The sequence below is a fragment of the Squalius cephalus genome (genome assembly GCF_949319135.1).
Source record: "Squalius cephalus genome assembly, chromosome: 1".
In the NCBI taxonomy this organism is placed as follows: domain Eukaryota; kingdom Metazoa; phylum Chordata; class Actinopteri; order Cypriniformes; family Leuciscidae; genus Squalius; species Squalius cephalus.
Genome location: NC_137122.1, coordinates 56,697,776 through 56,716,976, shown reverse-complemented (window position 1 = coordinate 56,716,976; position 19,201 = coordinate 56,697,776). Strand labels below are relative to the sequence as shown.

Here is a 19,201-nt window from a genome sequence, read left to right as displayed (position 1 = left end):
TGTTTGTGTGTCAGTCAGTTAGCTGTGTGTGTGTGTGTGTGTGTGTGTGTTTAATGTGACACAGAGACACTGAAGAGTTAACATTATAAAGTCCAAATCCAGCACAGAGGGGTTCAGTGAATGTGTGTGTGAATGTGTGTAAGTGTGTGAGTGTGTGTGTGTCAGAGACGCTGTAGAAGGACAGAGTGCCGGCCGACACGTCCACAAACACTCCTACTCTCTTACAGGATCCTGAACCAGCAGAAACAGCAGTGGAGTTATTATTGTGACGGACAGTGAATCTGTGATCAGAGCATTCAAGACTCCAGGACTTCTGATTATATCCAAACACACAGTCACGACTCACTCCTTTCCTCTTGATTCCTTTATATGACACTGATATACGAGGATCATCTCCACTCCATTCAGCCTCCCAGTAACAGCGTCCAGTCAGACTCTCTCCACACAGAACCTGATGATTATACTCATCAAATCTCTCTGGATGATCAGGATACGACTGACTCTCTCTCACACTCGTCACCTTTCTGTTCTCCTCAGACAGAGCGAGATCAGTGTGTGCTGTGTTTGGATCCAGTGTGAGATCAACGGCATCTGAACACAAGAACACACACATTACAACACCAACATTTACAACAACACACACTAAATCTGTGTTTCTGGACTTACATTTGTGTAATCCTGCTGTCATCCTGAACTCTCCTCCGTGATCCACACTAGAACACAGATTTACATCATTTATCATTTAATCATATTATTATTATTATTCATTTATGCCATTTTATGTGTTTATATTTACATTATAATCATCTCCTTCTGTAGTTTAATCTCATGATTGAGTGTTTGAAGGATGTTTGTCTTCATGTTTCAGTGTTGAGCGTCACAGGACGATGTTGAGAAACGCTGATCTTACACTGATTCTGCTTTATTATAATAACATTTGTTCATTTGTTCTAGTCGGACGAAGTGTGAATATTGAAACATGCGCTACTGAGATTATTGTATAAACGGCTCTTTTTATCGTCATCTCTTCGTCTCCGGCTTCTGTCTCTCTCAGGCAAACTCTCGGCTGAATGAAGACTCGTTTCTTCTGGCAGGGATTCGGGGTCCGGGTCGATCTAATCTCTAATATATCTGGCTTTTACAACTGAACTCGAGTGAATAAAGATGAAGAGAAAATATCTCAGTCCAAAATAAGACAGAATAAGCAGAAGATCAAATAAAATACTGATAAATTACAGATTAAAAAAAAAAAAAAAAAAAATAATTCTTTGCACCGTTTCTAAAGCGCTCAGGAGCCTTACACCGTTGCTAAGCAACCATGAGCTGCGCTCTCCATGACAACGAGGAACTTTCAGCAAAGCATAAACTGATTTCCAGCAGTGAAACCCCTCAGCGGCTCTGCTACTGGATTTATTAATGGAGAAGAGGAATAAAACTGTGTTTGGCTGTTCCTCCATCTTGCCTGAGCTTTCAGTGTTGTCACGGGAAGGGTGAAGCTGATTGGTTGACTTTTGGAGAGTCAGAATCATTGACCGAAACATTAACATTTAAAGCTTGTTTACACACAACCTGGACAAACCACAAACATGTCGGCTGTGTGGACGCTCGTGCCGGATTAACTATCATGGATTAACTATTTCTTGACTTTAATTGATTCTGATATGGATTATTTTTTTCACCAGGAGATTCTCGAGATGGACCGTTTTAATCGTTTAGATGTGTTTGTATAATAGATATATTAGATTAGATATAGATATTATTATTATATAGATTTATATAGCCTAAATTAAAATGTGTTTTAATATCACTATTAATAAGGACAGTATGATCTCTGTATAATATCAGTCTTTAAATGCAAGATATTTAAAGTGTATCTAAAGTATACTTACAATAGTTTCACTTTAGCAGAATCAGATACACTGAAGTTTATCTAGTTGAACCTCAGCACTATTTCAGGATAACTTAAGTACATTAAAGCTCCAGTATGCGACTTTGGTATTTGACCACAAGAGGGCGCAGTTTCCAACAATAACAAAGGCGAAGCTTGATGACGCTATGAAGGAGGTGATCACGGATGAGGTAATTTATTCGTTTTTGTATTACCTGTATGTCTGATCGTATTATTTTATGTCATCATAATTAATGAACTGCAAGGAACGTGAAATGTTATGCTATATTATCCCGTTACAACATACAGCTATTTGTCAAATGATTTGTTTGGTTAATGTTGTGCAGTTTTACGTTTTTATGGTTAATGCCGTGTTGTTTAACGTGTTCAAACCAATATCTAAAAGTAAATTTGAACGAACATTTGCAAGTAATGACTAAATATATTTTTTTAACATCATATCCGATTGTATTTAATTGTACTGCCATAATCTCGATCACCACACGTGATAAAAAGCCTTACCAAAGTACAAAGAGCAATATAACTTTGTTTATAAGTGCTATTATTGACAGTTGCATGTCTTACCTGTCTCAATACACTCGCGAGAGAGTCTCTGTCAAGATAGTCGCGCAGCTCTCTCCATCTCGAAAACGCCTGGCCGATATTTATCCGGGTTTTATTCCTCCGTTTGTCACACAGTCCGCGACTCCGCGTGTATCCGAATATGGACGCTTTCGTTTTGTTGGCACTTCAATACTCGCCAAAGAGTTCGTGATCCATAACAGCTATAACCATACAGTCTATGGCTATAACGTTGGTGCCAGTTGTTGTAAAAAAAAAAAAAAAAAAAATCCGGTGTGGTGGAATATCCGATCACATGGATATATCACACGGAAAACAAGGATAGAGCGGATATTGCGTCACTGAGGCGCGACATTTCTTTTCCGGGACGGCCAGTTATTTAAAATCGGAATTTCTCTGAAATAAAAAATCTTTGGAGACTTTTGAGACATTGTAAGTACACAACTGGAGGAAATATATCACACTGTGCAAGTTATTTTCGGAAATTTTATTACAAAATTCCTACATATTGGAGCTTTAAGTACAACATTAGTTCCAGTTTAGCAGACTTTAATTATATAAATTTAGTAAACTAACAGTACATCTGCAGGATGTTTTTATTAAATACATTGTAAATGTAAATTTAGCATAAAATGAATTTGTATATGCATTTCAAATACATTTTAGTATTTTATTTTCACTAGGGTTTGTTCATTTTAATATGAAACAAAGTCTGTCTCAACTTTAAAATTCTGATGATTTTATCATGAATTTCACCCAATAAATGTTGTTTTGTCGTTCTTTAATACGGCGTGTCGGATCAGTGTAACGTGAACCGACCATCATTCCTCTTTTCTATTAGTTATAGCAGAACTAAACATAAAACTATAACATAAATAAAGGCATGATGAAAGAAACAAATTACTAAAAAGTATAATGTCTAATCGCTCATCAGCGGAAAGACGTAAAATAAAACAGCTTTGCTAAACAAATGTCATGTAACATCAGATGTTCCTCAGGAAAACTCAGTGCTTAATCTGTAAACTCTGAGATCCCGGAAGGATCCGGCAGATTAGTGGAGAAACAGGGAAAGGGAACGTGCAAAATTTCAGTCAGGATTCAATCTGAATGGAAACGGACATGTCAATATAATCTCAGAATTAACAGAGAAATGTGATGTTCTAGACGGAGATTATATTGAGTTTTGCATTAGTTCAAATGCGTTAAGATGATGGACACAGTTTATTCGCAGACTGATGACGTGTTGTGCTCATTTGTGTAATTGAAATGGCATTGTGCTTTAAGATCAACATAAAGTCTGACCAACATAGATCTCGACACTAAGTTTAAACTCTAGTCTAGGCCTCAGCAATAAAAAAGTGTCTGTATTTATCGACAGCACACTTTCACTGATAACAATAGAATAAATATTCAGTATAACACTAATAGTTTTACGCTCATTTCGTTTAAAGGCGCCTGCTATGAGTGACAAGCAAACAGACAATACGCTGCATTGCCGTGAGGTTTAGTGACATCAGAACACACGGACACAAGCTGAAATGAGGGCCGCTGTTGTTCTGCGATGAGATGATAGTGAATAAAAAGGACACGAATATTCGTCAAATTTAAAATACAAATCCACATTCAAATGCAAAAATTGTGCATTAGAGTTTAGGAGACTATCAGTGACTCGCAAGATGTGAGGATGATGTTTATATAAGTGTCATTGTTGCGTATTAATGTTTTGTTCGCCAGCTGCTTTTCATTCAACATATTAGAGAAATAGAGAAGCTCAATGCGGACAAACATCTTGTTCACGTCAAAACCGAAACCAAACCATTCACACAGAACACATATTTAGCACATTTTCTAGACAGAAAACTTTGACTGTCGCACTCGAGTCTCTCACAAGAGCGCCGCATGTTTAGAAAACCATGTAAAGTAAAAAGAGGTTCAACTTTTAGAAAATATGTGACCCTGGACCACAAAACCGGTCACATGGGTCAATTTTTTTTTAAATTGAGATTAATACATGATCTGAAAGCTGAATAATATAATAATCTTTCCATCAGGACATTAGGACAATATTTGGCCGAGATTCAACTACTTGAAAATCTGGAATCTGAGGGTGCAAAAAAATCGAAACATTGAGAAACTCTCCTTTAAAGTTCTCCATTAATGTTCACGATTGTGTTGCATTCACTCACAAAAATAAATGCTTTATATATTTACAGCAGGAAATTTACAAAATACAGTACAGGTCAAAAGTTTGGAAACATTACTATTTTTAATGTTTTTGAAAGAAGTTTCTTCTGCTCATCATGCCTGCATTTATTTGATCAAAAATACAGAAAAAATGTAATATTGTGATAAATTGAAAACCAATTACTTTAAATTGTAATAATATATTATACTTTAAATTATCATTTATTCCTGTGATGCAAAGCTGAATTTCCAGCATCATTATAAACATATTACAAATGTTCAAGGTACAAATGTTCAATAATTATTGATACTGTATGATATGAAACGATGTTATATATTATAAAACAATATTATATTATGATAAATTGTTTAGCTGTATCGCCCGGCTCTACTCTAGTCATAATCATTTTGTGTAAATCATTTTCACTTGCAGGCATTTACAGACGCTGCCATAAACACCTGCACTATATTTACTCAATATAGTGAAGTTTCAGCTATACAAATACTTTAGTATTTGAAAGCAGTGTATAGTTTGATTGTATATGTAAGGAATAATTGACGACAGGCCGTTGAATTATTAGAAAAATAATGCACACCCGAGGTGGTAATGCGGTCACGACGCATTACATCACGAGAGAGATGTTGCAATAATGAGACAGAAAAGCATGTGCGTCAGTATTATTAGCCTATTTATTTATTAATTTAATTCGTTTTAATTAATTCGGTCATTCTTTTTTTTTTTTCTTTTTTTTTTTCATTGACAGATGACAGTAGACTATAGCCAAATAAATGAAACACAAAGCCCTTTTAACAAGTGGGCCTATAAATAATTATTTATTTATTATTATCTGCAATAGAAATCCGTACTGCAGGACTATCCATTTATTTAGCCTATATTCAGTTTAATTTTCTATTGATTGTAATATAGACAGGACTATATACTTTATTTATTAAAATTAAACTGCATGTTTCTATTGATTGTGAAGCTAGACATTGAAAATTGCAGATCAAGCGCATGGGGCTAAATGCTATTTATTGTTATGAATTGTATCCTATTTTCCGTTATTACCGTTAACTACGCGAAGTGATATGGAACTGTAATGCGGTCAAGACCTGCCTGGAACTACTTTAGCTGTGCGTTTCCCTGAAAATAATGCACACCTTAGAACGTTCGTCAACCAATCAGATTCAAGCATTCAACGGCCCTGTAGTATAATAAGAAATATCCTTGTTTTAGTGGACTCAATTGAAATAGGTACACTACAGAGTACTCATAACTATTGTTTAAAAAAAAAAAAAAAACCTTAACTGAATTGAGATAATCGGTTTCCTCAAATTAAACGAGTTAGCTTAACTTGCTGGGTTTACAGTGTATAGTCATAGAGCAGAACATAACACTGATTATTTTGCTGTGCAGTTCCAGTTTGTTAACTTCCCGTCCACTAGCAGTTGTGCTACTGGTCCATTTCATACATGCAGTACACAGGCACTTAATATTCATTTGGCATATTTGTTTTTTGTTTTGTTTGTATCATGTCTTTTAGGTACAAACATACACATGGATATAAAAAGAGTGTTACAGCTGGACACAGTCATTTTCTATCATTAAAGACTTACAAACGTAAACAAATGTGACCCGTGCTGGCAAATTGAGTTGAAATGTGCACAGACTAATTATGAGTTACAGGCAAAATAAGTGAAAAATGTCAATTTTGGCCGAATTTGAGGTTTTCACAAAAATTAGTTCATTAAGCCCTCTCTAGCGATCCCAACGCTCCAAATAGCAATTAAACATCTAAAAGTATCTTTATTTGTACGTTTATTTGTACGCTAAGAGGATTACCTTTCCTTCAATCCATGAAAAAAATGCAATTTCCTCCACTCGCGTCTCGATGACTGGCGCCTCCTCTCAGCACAAGTTTTGTATCGTTTTAAAGCGCAGCATTTCAACTTTGTGAAAATTCATAGCGAATTCTCAGTGGCATGAGTCTGAACCAATGAAATGTGATTTTCAAACTCATGCTGATGTAAACCGAACGATCTTATTCTCGCTGACTGACAGATCTGAGGCGTGCACACAAAGACGCCTCAGACAGCGTGAGATCCTGATAAACATACACCCAGAATTACAGTATTTCAAAATGTCTGTCTTGCCGAATATTCACTCAAACATTATCTGTTATGTCTTAAGTGAATGTTTGGTTAACTGTTGAGGAAAAACATCTGATGTGTAACATTATATTCCATCTGTGCGTTACAGTAGGTCTTAATATATAGGCTGTCTGTCTCAATGCTAATCAAACAATTGTGGTATCATGGGGAAAAAAATTATCTATATTTTTCCAACAGATATTTGGTGTGTGCCAAGTTTGGTGGTATTACCAGGGATTTTAAGGTGATTTTGTTTTGGAACTTTCAGAAAAATGTAACTCGATTTAAAAAAAAAAAAAAAAATAGAATATAAAAATAACAGTAACACATTTGTGAAAATTTGCTCATTGTGACAAATATGTTTAAATTATGTTCACTCAATGATGATAACTTCAGTCATATCAGTGCCCTAATAAATTATGATTTTTTTTTTATGGAGCAGGTGGAATAATTTTTTTTTATCCATGACTGAAGCTAATAATCCTATTATTATTATTATTATTATTATTATGGTCATCATGATAAATCTCTATTAGGGCTGTCGCGATAACCGCAAAATTGTAAAACCGCGCTACTGAGAAGCCAACCGCAGGTAACCGCAGCAACCGCGATATTCGCATGTTTTCTTTTTTCATAAGGCTATACCCTTCTTGTTTTGAACTTTGTGCTTGTGTATTGAATGTTAAATAAGTTAATAATGATAAGACAGAGTCTTCATTGATTTGCACTTAAGACTTAACAGACAGTGAATGAGAGAGATCGACTGAGCGCGTGCGATTACCTTTGAGGTCAAGTCATATATATGCGTGAAAAGCTTTCCGTGTCCAAGGAAAGCGAAATATTTCTTGTGTCATCCTCTTAACGTTTAAAGCCTAGTTCACACTACATGATTTTAAGCCCGATTTGCAAATCGTTGAGCTCTCCGACAGGTCGGGGTGTTATCGCGTGCAAATCGCGGGGGATTAGCGGGCGATGAACGCTCGCCAATCTGTTAGTATGAAAGAGCCAACAACACATCAAAGACGCTCGCAGACGCCTCGCCGAGCCCAGAAAAATATCTAGCATGCTAGATATCCAGAGCTGTCGGCCGACTCAACCTCACTGATGTCATGAACTACAGCCAATCAGAGCAAGGCATGGGTTGAGGTCACCGGGTAAATACGCGGTTTTCAAAGACACAATGCTTAATCATAAAACAGATATAACACTACAATGTCCAGCAATCTATTTAAATAGTACATTGATTGGGTTTAAGTGGTCGTTCAGTGAGGCCTATTATATGTTGATCCGACAAAATTAAGCGTGTATTTAAGTGGTCCAGGGGTAGAATTTTTGCCACGCGTGTCAGAGGTTCTGGGTTCTAATCCGCACTCATATAGTTTTTTTTTTTTCCTCATCAAAACCGATTATGTTTTTCAGTGGTTGTATATCAGGCAGGGACACTTTTTTTGTGTGTTTTTTGTTTTCTAATTTCACCGGAACCGAGTCTCTCCACAACGGATTGAAGTGCACGTCTGAGTGAAGGCTGTGCGCGAGCCAGAAACAAACACAGTATCCATGCCACTGATCGCAGCGGCAACGAGCACTTTGATCAGTTGATTTAAAAAAAAAACACATATTTCAGCGCTAGATCGCGTCTTATTTAAAAAACGAACGAAATGAATGCTCTGCTAGTTAGCTGAAGATGTTTTGTTTATTTGTATTGGTACATTCGTGCCGCGAGATGTTTCAATAGTGGTGGGGACAATATCGACCTTAGAAAATAGTGGTGGGGACATGTCCCACCCATCCCACCCGCAAATTACACCTATGGTTGGGTGACAGAGTTGTTGTCAACTCCTGTAGTGCGTTACCTCCTGTTGCGGATCAATCACGCTGTGTCGTGTGGTGTGAACAGCTCAACAACTTGAACACTCCTGATTTCACAGAGAGCAAGTCATGTAGTGTGAACCGCACAGTTCAGCCTGACGTTTTAAAGTCATGTAGTGTGAACTAGGCTTAAGGGGATTTACCATGAATGGCATCAGCGACAGCGCTGGTCAGCATCCACAGCGCGAGGAAGCCGCGGAAATCAAGAAGCAGCGAGTCACGCATTGAATCAATGCCATTTAAGCGTCAGCTTCAGCGTTACCCATGCGACGCATTGCTGGTCAGCTCAGCCTTGAAAAGTGGAGCTTAACAACTTGTTTCATTACTATCTTTAAAAGAATCAGCGTTTTTGAACGTGTTCGTTGAATGAACGGTTTAATGACTCACTCAAAGACAGTCCGTTGCCGTAACAATGTAATGCGCGCTGATTGACAGCCTTTCAATGAGCTCTGCTGTTTAGTTTCGGTTACATTGGTTACTGAAAATGTAGGCTACTCGTTTTTGTGCATGCTGACCACATGGTAAAACCTATTTATATAGCAACAAATAAATATAAATGTATCTAAATAAATAAATAAATGGCGATAATACCGCATGCCACGCTATTGAGCCACTCAAAATTACCGCAAGGGAAATTCCTTCACCGCGACAGCCCTAATCTCCATGTCTGTTAATTTATTATGAATAATACTTGTGTTTTAATATTTCAGAACATTATTTGTGGTATGCATTAACCTGTTAAGCTGTAACCCCACTTTTGAAAAATCCCCAGAAATGACATACCCAGACTGAAACAGATACAGTTCATGAACCCTTTGTACTAAAAGCACAAGTATGATCTCATTTGAAAGCGGACACCTGGCAGTTTATTGTAAATGTAGAATTAATTATTGTCATAATGAAAAAAATTGTTATAAATAGCTTCAAAATCTTGTAAAGTTATTAGAAATTAATTTTTATGAAACATCCTCATGAAAATAAAATTGAAGTTGGCACTGTAGCAATCTAGAAATGCACTACAGCTAAAGCCACATCTAAACATTTTATGTTTAAAATCTGAAGATAATAAGTCCAAAACTCTGTATTTAGTTAAATGTTTTTCAAGACCATGTCAAATGACTTTATTTTGATTTGACTCTAAAATGCAACTGATGTTTATTGTCATCTTCTAACCATCTATGGAGTATATTGTCTCTATTGTTTTGTGGTGCAAACGAGCCCCATTCAGTCTCAGTCTCCCCCTGCACACATTCACACCTCTCCAGCCTGGTTATGGCTCGAAATATGCATTTCTTTTGTCTGCATTATAGCTACTAACGACTGGCTATTCACAGGCTATTCATAGGTTTTCAGTCCCTAATTTCTTTTCTCAAAGTTCACCTCACATTTTAAACTGTATCAAATGCAGTTCTTGAATAAAGAAACATTTCAGTAAGCATTCAAAAAATCATATAAGTATAACTCCTAGTGGCAGGTGCACCTAGGGCTAGCTAGCATGTTAGCTTAGCACACCATCAACACACGGCAATTTATGAGATTAAAACCATGTTTGTGCTCCAAACTTACTTTATAACGCAGGTCAAGTATTTTAAATAATCTTCTGTGATTTAATTTGGCTTCAGATAAAAAAATCAGACAGAAAATATACTATGGTATAGTATTCTGCACAATGATAGTCTATTTAGATTAGCATTACATTATAAATATAATCTATTATTATGAAAATACCTGGCATGGCTTGAAAAACACAGGTAACTCAAATATCATTGCAATCATGTTTATTGTCTTCAAAACATCTTTATCTGCATGTTACAGCGCGATCTCTGTAGCTTTGTGTGTATCAGTGACGTCCTGGAATTTCACATGATCATGGCTCTTCTTCATGTTCCATATATGGACTATTAATTGTGCACAGGGCGGCGAGGGCGCCCTCAGGCTATTGGTATGGATTGAAAACACAGTATCAGAGGATCCAAGCGCTCATAAAGATTACATCGACGCATTTGGATATAAATTCAATAAATATTATTCCTGTCTATAGAAATATGACGTGAATCTATGAGAATATATCAATATTTCTCCAAATCTGCACATTTTTGAGCTAAAGCCCTGAGGGACGTTGTTTTGTGTATCGCTGTCATGACGTCAGCACGGGAGTTTTTTTATGAATGGGAGCGGCTGATTCATATTTCTCAGAATACAATAGTGGTCAAATACTGAAACTTGAGTCATATCTTTTTAATCATGTATAGTTTGTCAAGGTATAACATTAAATCTGATAGTAACTTTGAACTATATAAAAAAAAAAAACGCTTCAGTGCGCGGGCGCACTGGCAACGGTTAACAGGTTAAGAGGATAGAGCAATACATTAATGTACAGTCTAAGTCTTTTTTTGAGAACAAAAGTATCATCTCATGACAACCAAAAAAAAAAATACTCTAATGGAAAACTCAGTCTTTCTCAAATTTAACACTCAAATACACATCAGACATGATGACTGTTACTGCTCTACATACTTGAGTTTGTCCAGATGTTTGAGTGTATAAGAAAGCAGCTTCACTCCTGATTCTCCTGGGTGATTGTAGCTCAGATCCAGCTCTCTCAGGTGTGAAGGGTTTGAACTCAGAGCTGATGCCAGAGCAGCACAACCTTCCTCTGTCACCATACAGCCAGATAATCTACAACAACAGCAAGTGTTCATGTTAGTGTGCTTCATTTCTAGAGATGTACAGTAAAAATATAGCCCGAGGCAGGGTCTGCGCTAGGGGTGGGATATAAAGTCCCGAATGTTCTGTTACCTTGTCTTTGTCAGATAATGGTGAAACAGAGGAAATTACAAATAAATAAGTGAAAAATTTGCAGGTCTCACTGTTTCTGGTCAAAAATGACTATTAATGACTACGACTACAGCCAAGGTTTAATCTTTTATAAAAAGCTTAGGTAGGTTAACTCTTAAAGACAGAAACAGCCGCTCACGGCTAAAAATAACTATTGTTCTTAAATGTTTAATAACTACTGAAACACTAATCCAATCTGTGTGCTTTAAAAAGTCTTGTAAAGAGGAGATTTCCGGCGTTTGTCTCAGTTGGACATTCAGAGGCTCCATAGTGAACGTGATTGCGTCATCAAGTTTTGATCAGCATTGATAAGTCAAAGAAACCAATGCGGTTTGTTCCTCCGAGCCAAACAGGAACGTTTGTTGATGCTTAGGCCCACCCCCATCCCCAGATTGGTTTAAACTATCATCTACTCAACCAATAAACATAGGTTTGGTCTTTTGCACCACCAATTAACATCTTTCTTTGAAAATTTGAACTGACGCAAAGTGAAAGTAGTTGCGTAAGTGCGTGTGTGCATGCATAGGCTATTTGCGTGCATGAAAACAAACACAAAATAATAGATTTCCATGAGAGAACTCTCTGACAAATCAAAAACAAGTATAAAACTGCTTTACACATCAGATGAGGCACTGAAATTTATGTTTTCAAATGAGTCACTACACAATGTCCCAAAGGAATTGCGTTAACTGCAGAGATAACAGGCACAGCCAAGAGTTCCTTTTCGTATTTGTAAATAACAATGTTTCTATTTACTTTATTTCCTGAACTTTTTTTTGGACACATCTACATTGTCATTAAATAAAAAACACCAGTTTTTCAATGAAAAGCGCCTATAATGATGTTGTATTAAATGGCTATTACTTGCTTAGGGATTGCTACATACATGTAGACAAAATTTCACCTGGGAACTAGAATATCCAAATATAACTTGGAAAAAAAATCCAAACTTCAGGAGGTTCTGTTTGAGTTTGAAAAAATGTGCTGCTGTTTTTCTTAAATCAGGCAAATTCATCCATTCCCAGACAAAATAAACGGAAAAATGGAAATTTAAATGAGCTAGATTGAAACTTCGGCTGGTCCCTGGAGTGTACAATTACACCAGTGTGATTAGAATGGTCAGTGATCAACTGCTAAATACAAATGTGCTTTTGCGCGTTGACTGGCGCTGAGCCAGAGACAGATATCACAACTATTCAGTGTTTTCACTGAATGTTTATTTTAGGTTTCAGACATTTAAATTCACATAAGTACTAAAAAACAATACATTTATATAAATAATAAATAAATACACACTGATGTTTATGGAAGCAGCAATAATAATCCTTACCATTATAATTAGATGACACGTTTTATTCATATTAGATACACATTGTGTAACTAACTTTAAAATTAACTCTATTCTTCTCCCAATTCACCAGCCACGTACTTTCATGTATTTTGGGAGAAGTGGATGAATTCACGTGTTGTAAATCCAACAGATCCGATTCTCTGAACTGTGGCACAAAATAACATGACGGCGCCCAGCACGCATATGTAAGGGATAATGTATAGAGAGGCGGTTGTTATCAAGAAATAACAGACCGCATTCTACATTAGAATTCAACCAAGCCATGTAATAAAACTCAATTAATGCACTCGTTATAAAAGTGTTTAAACAACAAAACATCCACTTGCACATATTTGACAATCGGAATATTAATAATAATAACAATACAATAATAAAAAAAAAATTAAAAGCAGATCATCAGTCATTCAGCGCTATTGTAGCTGCTTTATATCACGTGACAAGCAATGACGCATCACCATGGAAACAATAAAGTGATACGTTCTAAATAACAGAAATAATTTCCTTGAAAAACTCACGCTTGGGGGTCAGCCAGAATATTTAAAACTTGCGTGTGAAAATGTTAAAATGATATATGGCACTTGATGCTATAATGGGTTAGAGAAACAAAGAAAAGTACGGAGTCAGGTGCCCCAAAAAATATTCTAGGTCTTTAAGGGTTAATATCATGACATGTTAGATCATGATAGACTTTAGCCTTAATTGGCAGAAGAGTATTATATAATTGGCATAATGGAATCAAACCGTGTATTAATTAAACTATCCCAAACAAGTCAAAATGTTTCTGTCATTTTTAGACTTTTTACATTTTCTCATTTTTTATTTATTTTTTTATGAAGCACAAACCTAAGTATGCGATCTTGCACGCCAATATGCATTGGCCGAAAATATAAGTACTCAAGAACTGCAGTATTAACACTAACAGTTCGCAAAGAGTGGGTAGAAGCACAGAGCTTAAATAGACAAACTTATACAAGCAAATGATAGACAGGTAGAAGTAATCAAACCATAATGAGTCTGGGCAATGGGTTATGGGAGATGTAGTTCATGGTGGAGACGCTAAAGAGTCAGAAAGAATGTTCTCTGGTGGAGATCATGGAGAACTCACAAAAATTAGGATTTTTGTAGATGTCACAGAAATGAAGGTGACACAAATCTACAGCATGAATGTCTTAAAGGGAAAAAAAATTGTATTTCTAGAAACCTTGTCACTATTTTGGTTGACCCAACAAAAACAAATGAGCATATTTTTGGATTATTTTTGTTTGTATTTGATTCATAAATATAGTCTAAAAAAAGCAAAACGTAGAAGAAAAAAAAACAGCAACAGTGATTAATTTAGGACTGGTCAGTAAAATTTAAAAGACAGGGCTTTGAAAAGGGTCCTTTGTCATGAAAATATGTTTATAAAATGATAAACAGTGCAGAATATAATTTCTTTTTACTTTTTGCCTCAAACCTTTGGACCCCACTGTATACACAGCTCCAAGAGGGCAGTTAGATTTGTGGTAGGCTTATGAAGGGAAAAACAGAACAATTTTCTATTTCCCAAAATGTTTTCTTCTTAAACATGCTTGACGGAGGTCTGTACTAATTTTCATCAGTGTGAAACACAAACCTCAGTATGTTAAGTTGGCAGTTTGGACTCTTTAGTCCAGTAGAGAGCAGCTTTGCTCCTGAATCCTGCAGGTCATTGTTACTCAGGTCCAGCTCTCTCAGGGGGGAGTTTGATGATTGTAGAGCTGAGGCCACAATTTCACAGTGCTGATCTGTGAGATTACAGTTTACCAATCTGAAAACAGCAAGGACTCTGGTTAAAATGCATGCTGTTGTGCTGATGTCCCCTTATGCAAAGATAATATATTTCCATATACATATTTATGATCAATATATTAAATGGTTTAAATATGTTGGAAATATACAGAATAATCTATTGCATTAGTATCTTAAAATATAATGAATAATACAAAAGGAATTGTCACTTTTCATATATTGAAAAATATGTGTGACAATATATTTATTATTGCACTAATGTGTATTCATGTGTTACTTTCACTTGAGTTATGTTTCTGCTACACAAAGTATTTGGGTTGAGTTTACGAGGAAAGTTCTGTTGGTATTACTTAACACTAAATACTCATTCAAATAGTCGCCCCAATTATTTTTGAGATAAACCAAGGCAATATTTTGTTTGAGAATGTGTTAGAAATAATTGAGAAATTTAAGGCAACAGGTTTCCAAACTAAAAAATATATTGCCTTGGTTTAAAAAAAAAAAAAAATTGAGGCAACTATTTGGATGGGAATTTTGAGTGTTTTGAACTTATTTTTGTTTGATCAATTAGACTTTGTTTTCAACATGAACATTACATTATTCATCATTATTCAATATATTGTAATATTTTAATGCAATATATTATTCCCCATCATCACACATTTTGGAGGTCTCTCACATCAGTCACACCCAATTCAATTCTTGTAGTCTCTACTATTGAACTACTGAGTTAAATCGGGTGTGTTAGATGAGGGAGTGTTGGGGGACCCAGGACAGGTTTGAGAAGCACTGACTTAGTTAACCAAATTCACCATATAAGATCATATTACTTTAACATTCACTCTGTTCAAAATTAAAACAAAGATTTTAATTAAAAGTACATTATGTACATCAAGGATCTTCAACTCCAGTCCTGGAGGGCTGATGTCCAGCAGACTTAAGTTTGAACTCTAGTTAAATACACCTGTCTGTAGGGGTGTGCCGGTTTCAGAATTGGTGATGACGGTTATGACGTGAGTCAAATGTGACGGGTTTCGCTCGTCGCGACGAAAATTTAGTTTGAATAAACGAGCAGACACTGATTAGCTACTTGCTCTACGTTTATTTAAAATTAACAGCAAGACAAGCAGTGAATGTGCTTTCCATTAAATGAATCACACACAGTAAACAAATCCTTAACAAAAACCTCCTATATCACTATGAAAAATTAATCACCTAAATTAAACAAATAAAATTAATATTTGTGTAGTGTTCAATGTTGTTATCGATAGAGATACGCGGATGGGGTAATTATTTTGTCCGCAACCGCATCACAAAACTCATCATCCGCACCAAAGTTTTTTTTACCAAATTTCAAAGCCGCACCCACCCACCATCCGCTGGTTGTTTTGCGGTCTATGGACGATGCAATGCTCTGCTGATGCGAGCTGCAAGAAAGCCCTTGTCTGTTCTAGAAAGGATGCAGCAAAGATATTTAATGCTGCTAATGTATGAGGCATAGGCCTACGCTGAGTTTCATTCATTTACGATGAGATGCGCTCTAGTTCACAATGCAATGCAAGTGAACGCGGCGCACCGGCACCTCCATGTCAGGGTTATTATATTGTCTATTTGCTTTTTATTTATTAAATACATGCAATTGGTTGATGAAACATTTATTAAAATTAAGATACAATTTGTACAAAACGAAATTCGCTTTAAAGAAAGGCTTTCTACAAAGCAAAACTTAATGAAGTGGTAAAAATCATGTCTGACGATTTACAAAACAAAACTTCAAATGATTGGCGGTCAGTCTACTTGGCAAAGAATCAAATACAGTTGGAAACTACGTAGACCATTAATAACACAGACTGTTAACAATTGTTTTTAATTAGTATTTAAACATTCTCTATGATAAAAAATGTTAGTAAAAAATATTTTAATAACAAGGTTTTGGCGGTTATAGAGTTCTAATGACGGTGTTCAACTATAACCGTCGCACCCCTACCTGTCTGTAATTTGCAAGTAAATCTGAATGAGATTTGCTTGTGTGAGGATATTTGGAAGGTCAGTGTCCTAAACTCAGCAGGACACTTGTCCTCCAGGACTGGAGCTATATATATATATATATATGAGGAAGTTCTTTATTACATAAACCAATTCTATAGACTAAAATGACATCAACACCTGCCTTAGAGTTGGACTAATTTTACTGGTAGCTTGGTTATGTTCACAAAGTATAAAACTACACAAAAAAAGTGTTTGTGAACAGTGAACACAACCCCCCATAAAACTCATCAAACCTCTATCACAACTTGTCAAATATAATTATGTTTATATTTTCACACTTACAGAGCTTTTCTGCAGTTCCTCACAGCAGGGACCAGTCTCAATTTACCCTCTTTTGATTTGATGTTGTACCTATTAGGGTCTAACTCATCCATCGCCTCCTCTGACATCAGGATCATGTTTGCCAATGTTGAGCATTGTGCACGAGAAAGATTTTTTCTTTTTGTTTTAGAGTTTAAAAATGCCTGCATTTCTTTAACAACAGAATGATCCTTCATTTCAATCATGCAGTGTGACAGATTCATCCATCTTTCAGGACTGACATTGTTTTTTTGACCTCGTTTGAGGTTTTGGATTATTTTCTTGACGCTCTCTGGGTTGTTCTCTGTGTGAATCAACACATCCTGTAAGAGGCTCTGGTTGGACTCCAGTGAGACGCCATGAAGAAATCGAAGGAAAAGATCCAGGTGTCCATTTTCACTCTTCAAGGCTTTATTCATTACTCCCTTCAGGAACCCGTCCAGAGGAACATTCTCACACTGAGTTCTGGACTTTCCTGTGAGGAACATTTTCAGAACTTCACTGTTCTTGTGTAAATAACAGAAAAACACATACAGTGCTGCAAAAAACTCCTGAAAGCTCAGATGTACAAAGCTGTAAACCTTCCTGTGATAAATCACAGATTCCTCCCTGAAGATCTCAGTGCAAATCCCAGAATACACTGAGGCGTCAGTGACGTCTATGCCGCTCTCAATCAGGTCCTCCTCATAGAACATCACATTGCCCTTCATCAGCTGATTGAAAGCCAGTTCAGCAAGTTTCACAATCACGTCTCTGTTGGACTGCAGGAGTTTCTCTGGATCTCTCTCTTCATACTTCTGGTTCCTCATATGAGTTTGAATGAGGAGGAAGTGGATGTACATTTCAGTCAGAGTTTGAGGGATTTCTGCACTGAGATCTTGTTTCAGGATGTTTTGAAGCACAGTGGCTGAGATCCAGCAGAAGACGGGTATGTGGCACATGATGTGGAGGCTTCTTGCTTTTCTGATGTGTGAGATGATTCTGCTGGCTTGATGTTCATCACTGATTCTCTTGCTGAAATATTCCTCCTTCTGAGGGTCATTGAATCCCTGAATTTCTGTCACACGGTTGATGTAGTAAGAGGGGATCTGATTGGCTGCTGCTGGTCTGGTGGTGATCCAGATGAGAGCAGAGGGAAGCAGATCTCCTTTCATGAGGTTTGACATCAACACACCCACTGATGAAGTCTCATTTACATCAGAAACTTTCTCACTCTCTGAAAACATCAGTGTCAATCTGCTTTCATCCAGACCATCAAAGATCAACACAACTGTACACTCATCATACATCTCTGAGTCCAGATCTCGAAATTCAGGATGAAAGTCCAGCAGAAGTCTGTGAAGACTGTACTGATGATCTTTAATCAAGTTCAGCTCTCTAAATGGAAGCACAAACATGAAATCTACATCCTGATTGGCTTTTCCCTCTGCCCAGTCCAGAATGAACTTTTGCACAGAGACGGTTTTTCCAATTCCAGCGATGCCTTTAGTAAGAACAGTCTTGATTCTGTCTTTCTTCTCTTTTCTCATCTCCTCATATCCAGGTTCAGGTGAAGGATCAAATATGTCATTGCAGTGGATTGGAGTGTCTTGGAGTGTCTTGTAACTTTTCTCCATCTGTAGCACCTCATGTTCTTCATTCACTCCTTCACTCTCTCCCTCTATGATGTACAGCTGTGTGTAAATCCTGTTCAGGAGGGTTTGATTCTCTTGTAGTTTGATTCCCTCAAATACCCTCTCATATCTGTTCTTCATGCTGGTTTTGTGCTGGTCTTTGACTCTCTGCAGATCATCATGCACTGGTTGGAGAGATTCGAGCTGCAGGGCTGCTTCTATGTCATGATGACTGATGTGTTTCTGACAGGAGGAGGATGAGCTGGTCTGACAGGACACATATCTGATCTGGTCAGCTCTCACACCACTGAAAAAAAACATTATGATGAACAGAAAGACAAAAACAAAAGAGAGAAAATATTTAAATGTCCCTAATATTAAATTATCCTATTTGAAATCATACCACAAACACATTTATAAAGAAGTGTTTGATTAATAGACTATAATATGATTACTGTCCATATAACGCTGATGCAGAAAACCCATGTAACAAAAATACAGTGTCATATAGACGTATAAAAGAGAAATGACAGAGACTCTATATAACAAAGGCCCTACTGATTCTTTCTTTACATAACAAATTCAGTTTCTGTTGTATTTGTTGTT

General features: G+C 36.6%; 1 protein-coding gene and 1 long non-coding RNA gene across 18 annotated transcripts in view; one reads left to right on the top strand and one right to left on the bottom strand.

Annotated features, from left to right (window-relative positions):
- The window catches only part of LOC307155775, a 1,934-nt gene extending 1,896 nt beyond the window's left edge, over positions 1-38 (top strand). For all 13 annotated transcript variants that reach the window (XR_013820570.1, XR_013820571.1, XR_013820572.1 and 10 more), the window contains one exon: positions 15-38. This is a non-coding gene — a long non-coding RNA (uncharacterized lncRNA). The remainder of the gene's footprint in view (positions 1-14) is intronic.
- LOC307155443 (uncharacterized protein) overlaps positions 1-19,201 on the bottom strand; it is a 106,755-nt gene that overhangs the window by 32 nt on the left and 87,522 nt on the right. For 4 of the 5 annotated variants that reach the window (XM_079866061.1, XM_079866059.1, XM_079866058.1 and 1 more), the window contains 5 exons: positions 16,965-18,902; positions 14,479-14,652; positions 11,192-11,353; positions 667-713; positions 1-591 (listed from right to left, as the gene is read on the bottom strand). The exon at positions 1-591 is cut by the window's left edge and continues 32 nt beyond it. In XM_079866061.1, coding sequence (XP_079722187.1) covers positions 11-591; positions 667-713; positions 11,192-11,353; positions 14,479-14,652; positions 16,965-18,902 — 2,902 coding nt within the window. In that variant the 3' untranslated portion in view covers positions 1-10. The remainder of the gene's footprint in view (positions 592-666; positions 714-11,191; positions 11,354-14,478; positions 14,653-16,964; positions 18,903-19,201) is intronic. The other variant, XM_079866057.1, reaches the window with a different exon arrangement.